This window comes from Cherax quadricarinatus, chromosome 12 (genome assembly GCF_038502225.1).
Source record: "Cherax quadricarinatus isolate ZL_2023a chromosome 12, ASM3850222v1, whole genome shotgun sequence".
In the NCBI taxonomy this organism is placed as follows: Eukaryota; Metazoa; Arthropoda; class Malacostraca; order Decapoda; family Parastacidae; genus Cherax; species Cherax quadricarinatus.
The window spans coordinates 41757969-41763476 of record NC_091303.1 but is presented as its reverse complement, the minus strand read 5'-3'; the positions used below and the strand labels follow the sequence as shown (position 1 = coordinate 41763476).

Here is a 5508-nt window from a genome sequence, read left to right as displayed (position 1 = left end):
CCTCTCTCTCAAAAACTAAAAGATAATTTTCTAGAATTTAGAATTCCTGGAGTTCCCGGGGCATTTCTAGATTTAGGCAAAATAGTTATAGAATTTAGAGTGACTCTAACAGAGGCTGATGGGCAAAGTCCACTAGGGGAAACAAGCAACATCGCCCTCATAAATGGATTTTCCAACACGTTATTTAAAAGTGTCCAGTGTTTCCTGGGCGAGCAAATAACGGAAACAAATTCTAGTTTTAATTACTGGTCATTCATTAAACTCTGCAGCTCAGTAAAACGAAGCCAGTTGCCGAGTATCGCCCGACTGGGGTATCTCTTGCCCGACTTTAAAGGAGAAGGTATAACTAAATTGTTCGATACAGCCTATTTCGCCCGCACATCGGCAAAAGAACCACAGATACTGACAAAGAATGATAAAGAACAGGGCATAACTCTGTGTTTTCCCTTGGCTCTGGACATATCCACTCTGGACCAATATCTGCTTGACAATATCGATTTAAAAATTAGGCTGGAATTATCCCCTCAAGCGTGGACTCTGAAAACAGACGATGATGCCAGCACATACCAGCTCCATATTAATTACGCTAAGCTATGGCTTAATAGGGTATACCCATATACATCAGCTTATATGGCCTTGAACAAGTCTCTAGCCTTAGACGCAAAGCCGATAATATATACTTTTAATCGCACTCTAAGTAAAAATTATGTGCTAGGTCACAATCAAACGAGCCTCCTAATAGATCAGCCATGGGGTCATGTAATTCCCGCCAAAATTTTCATGGTAATTTTGCCCATGACAGCCTATGCAGGAAAACATAAGGAGAATGGTCTATATTTTGAGCATGGGGATCTAGCCAGTTTATCTGTATGTATTAATAATAATACAGTTTATCGCATAAGCAGTGATTTCCCCCATCATTATAGTAAATTATATTATGAGGCAATTAACTCTCTGGGCATTGAGGAAGAAAATTTAATTCTCTATGAATCATTCGCCTCCGGGCGAACCATCAATATTTTCAATTTAACCGACAGCCAAGTGGAAGACGCTCTCCCGATTGAAAAATCTGGTAACTTGAGAATTGAATTACAGTTCTCTAAGCCCGCCCCTCATAATAAGGTAGTTTTATTATTTGCTCAGACCACTGGTGTTTTATCCATCGACCAGAATAGATCTGTTCATTGTGATGTGCGAGCATAAATAAAAAATGAATTGCGCAGAAATAAATAATAGTTTAATTCCCGCCCTAGGAAATAAAGTCACATATATTGGCTGTTTCACTATAGACGCTCTACAGCAAATAAGATTAGATGACTATCCCTCAGACAGGCCCATAGTGCTTGTAAGTAATATTCTTCCTTCGTACAGTTCAAAAGTAATGGGTCATTTTTTTTCTCTTCTCTTGGACAAGAAAAATAGTCTATCCTTCTTCTTTGACAGTTACGGGAAAAAACCAGAGAATTATGGCATAAATTTAAAAAAAAATTTTTAAACTAAATAAAATTAAATATTTATATCGTTTATCCGGCAGAACACAAAGTGATTTTTCACTCACTTGCGGTCTATATGTTATGATGTTTATTCATAAAGCAAGCCTTGTGGGATTAGAAAGAGCTTTATATTTTTTTAAAAAAAATTTCTCGGAAAAATCGCTTTTTATCAATGACAGATTAGTGATAGCATATGCTAGAGAGAATTTTAAAATGTTACCTCCTTGTGAAAATACATTTTGCCTAAGTAGTCAAGGTTATATTTGTGCTTCCCTCTGTGAGGAAGGTCACCTCTGACGAGAGTATCCCCCAAATACCCCTCCTGGCTGGTAAGGCCCTCTCTGAGCTGTATATAAGAGCCCGCTGAAGCTGTCTTCCCCGCAAAAGATAGAGGCTGACCTCTCCATAGCCTTTTACTCTCATCATGGTGAAGGAAGCAGACATTCTCGATTCTGGTAAGCGAGACATTTTATTTTGCTAAAAACTTCTCTTTGAATATTAACGAAACAAACGAGCGCAAGAGACTTATAATAATTTTTAAAGTTGAGTCTCCAACAGTTTTTGGACCAGTTTTGTAAAGTTTTTGATTTTATCGGCTGGTAGATTGGATACTTCTCTTTGAACAGTTTTCACTGGGCCAGTCAGAATTTGTAAAGTTTTGATTTTATCGGCTGGTAGATTGGAAGGGAAGGAACACGCCGGCATCAAACTCCTAAAGCGGTGTCATTGTGATGATAGCAGGAAACGCAAACATAGACTTCCTCAGGAAAGGGTATGTCTTTCTATGTTCCCTCCTTTGGTAGATTAGAGACGAGTCCCACTCCTTTATTTGAAAGTGATAAATATGTTCTCTTTATGACTTACAGCCTGTGGAAGATGGGATCAGTTCATCTGATATAGAGGAGCCTATGAAGAAAGAACCAGATCTCGACAACGATGAAACGCAGAGCCTTCCCTCATGTCAGTCTGATGACCTCGTTGTGGACCTCTCTACGCTCGATACTGCTCAATCTGATGACTCTGTTGAGGTCACTGCCGCAGCAGGTGCTGAACAAACTGGCGACCTTGAAGCGCACCCTGACAGTCAGTCGGAGAAGGAAGGGAAAACCCCCGACGCGAGAGTAAATGCTGGAGATGCAGTAAAGCCAGCAGGTGGAGTAAAGACAGCAGATGGAGTAAAGGCAGATGATGATGTACCTGAAAAGGAAATCATTTTCGAGTGGGAGGTTATCAATCTTACAGAAAGTGAACAGGAGGAGCGCAGTCATTCAGTCTAACCAGTAAAACTCGCACAGTTTCGCCCCTTTGCTCGCGCTAAAAAAACTTTGCACAGCTTTTGCCCTTTTGTATGTGAATTAATAAAAATATTGTCAAACTCTGATTTTTATTTACATATAACTATATATTACTATCTTCTCTAGTCTAAACATATATATATATATATATATATATTCTCTCTACTATACATATATATATATATATATATATATATATATATATATATATATATATATATATATATATATATATATATATATATATATAAACAATATCGCACCACTTAAGCCTCTCCCCATCTGAGAGTGGGTAAGAGGAAAATGTATATGTCAAAGTTCCTATAAGAGCTCTATCAGCACAAAGGTCTTCCCTAGATGGCCTTTCTCACTGCTTTAAGCCTCCCCCACCTGGAAAGATCTAGCAGCTGGCAAGAATAAACACTACCGTAGTACCCGGAAGAACCTTTTTTTTTTTGCTGAGGTACGGACGGGCGAGCAACATTCCCTCGGGGGACCGGCTACCCATCCATTACCGCGTTCTTTAAACCCAGCAGTGTTGTGAAGTAGCAACAGTCGCGTCAGTGAGTTGCAGGCCGGGAAGGGGGGGGGACTCCCTCGGAGATGGCAAGCTTGTACCCAGTCACCTGAATCCTTTGTACTGCCTCTCCCATCTATCAGAGTGATTGAGTTTGGGGAGTCAGAAATGATCATTACCTACCTTCTTATACTTAGTAATTACACAGAAATAAGTCTCTCTATCCCCTTGGGGGATGATTAAACATATTAAACTTGTACCCCTGACAGCACCTGAGCTTATGCAGACCACCCATTATCACATTCTTTTCCACACTCATTATCCTGGAATCTGCCACCTGCACACCTGAATCCTTTGTTCTACTTATGTACCTACTTATTAATGTATAGGAATAAGACTCTCTATCCCCTTGGGGGATGATTAAACATATTAAACTCATACCCTGTCAGCCCTAAGGGCATGCAGACCCCCTCATTATCTCATTTTCCATGGTCATTATCCGGCAGTGTTTCTAGATCGACCAACTTACACTACTTACAGTGCCACAGGAAGCACTGGACAGCAGGGTACAGTGTCCAAGGAAGCACTATACAGAAGGGTAAATTTTCTCGGGAACAAATGGACAGTAGGGTAAAGTGTTCCAGGAAGCACTGGACAGCAGGGTACAATGTCCCAATAAGCACTGGGCAGGTGGGAACAGTGTCCAAGGAAGCACTGGACAGTAAAGTGCAGTGATCCAGTAAGCAATGGACAGAAGGGTACAGTGTCAAAGAAAGCACTGGGCAGTTGGGTATCGTGTCCAAGTAAGCACTGGACAGTGGAGTATAGTGTTCCATAAAGCACTAGACAGTAGGGTACATGTGTTCGAAGAAGCTCTGGAAAGAAGGACAAAGTGTTCCAGGAAGCATTGGACAGCAGGGTACAGTGTCCCAGTAAGCACTGGACAGTAGGATACAGTGCCCAAGGAAGCACTGGACAGTGTCGTACAGTGTTCCAGGAAGCACTGGACAGTAGGGTACATTGTCTCGGGAAAAAATGGACAGTAGGGTAAAGTGTTCCAGGAAGCACTAGACAGCAGGGTGCAGTGTCCCAATAAGCACTGGATAGAAGGGTACCGTGTCCAAGGAAGCTCTGAACAGTAAAGTACAGTGATCCAGGAAGCACTGGACAGTAGGGTACAGTGCCAAAAAAGGACTGGACAGTATAGTATCGTGTCCAAGTAAGCACTGGAGAGCGGGGTATAGTGTTCCAGAAAGCACTGGACAGGAGGGTACAGTGTCCCAAAAAGCCCTGTACAGTAGGCTACCGTGTTCCAAGAAGCACTGGACAGTTGGGAAAAGTGTTCCAGGAAGCACTGGACCGCAGGGAGCAGTGTCCCAGGAAGCACAGGACTGCAGGGTACAGTGTCCAAGGAAGCACTGGACAGTAAGGTACAGTGTCCAAGGTAGCATTGGACAGCAGGGTACAGTGTAAACGGAAGAAGTGGACAGTAGGGTACAGTAATCCAGGAAGCACTGGACAGTAGGGTACAGTGCCCATGAAAGCACTTGACAGTAGGGTACAGTGTCCAAGGAAGCACTGGACAGTAGGGTACAGTGTTCCAGAAAGCACTGGACAGCAGGTTACAGTCTCCAAGGAAACCTTGCACAGTAGGGTACAGTGTCCAAGGAAGCACTGGACAGTAAGGTACAGTGTCTCGGGAAGCACTGAACAATAGGGTACAGTGTCCGCGGAAGCTCTGGACAGTAGGTTACATTGTCCCGGGAAGAACTGGACATTAGTGTACAGTGTTCCAAGAAGAACTGGACAGTAGTGTACATTGTTCCTGGAAGCACTGGACAGTAGGGTATAAAATCCAAGGAAGTACTGAACATTAGGGTAGAGTTTCTAGGAAGCTCTGGACAGTAAGGTAGGGTCCCAGGAAGCTCTGGACAGTAAGGTATAGTTTTGAAGGAAGCACTGGACAGTAGGGTAAAGTGTCCAAGGAAGCATTGGACAGCAGGGTACAGTGTCCCAGGAAACACTGGACAGTAGAGTAAAGTGTCCAAGGAAGCACTGGACAGTAGGGTAAAGTGTTCCAGGAAGCACTTGTGAGCAAAGTACATTGACACAGGAAGCACTGGACAGTAGGTACAGTGTCCCAGGAAGCACTGGACAGAAGGGTACAGTGTACTAGGAAGCACTGAACAGTAGGGTACAGTAT

General features: G+C 42.7%; 1 protein-coding gene across 1 annotated transcript; it reads left to right on the top strand.

The window, feature by feature from the left end:
* The first annotated feature begins 1525 nt into the window (after nucleotides 1-1525).
* Nucleotides 1526-2785, top strand: LOC128690136 (uncharacterized). Its single transcript, XM_070084322.1, has 3 exons — nucleotides 1526-1948; nucleotides 2120-2265; nucleotides 2360-2785. Exons 1-3 carry the CDS (start codon nucleotides 1918-1920, stop codon nucleotides 2768-2770), a joined length of 588 nt encoding a protein of 195 aa, XP_069940423.1. The 5' UTR covers nucleotides 1526-1917; the 3' UTR covers nucleotides 2771-2785.
* The last annotated feature ends 2723 nt before the right edge of the window (nucleotides 2786-5508 follow it).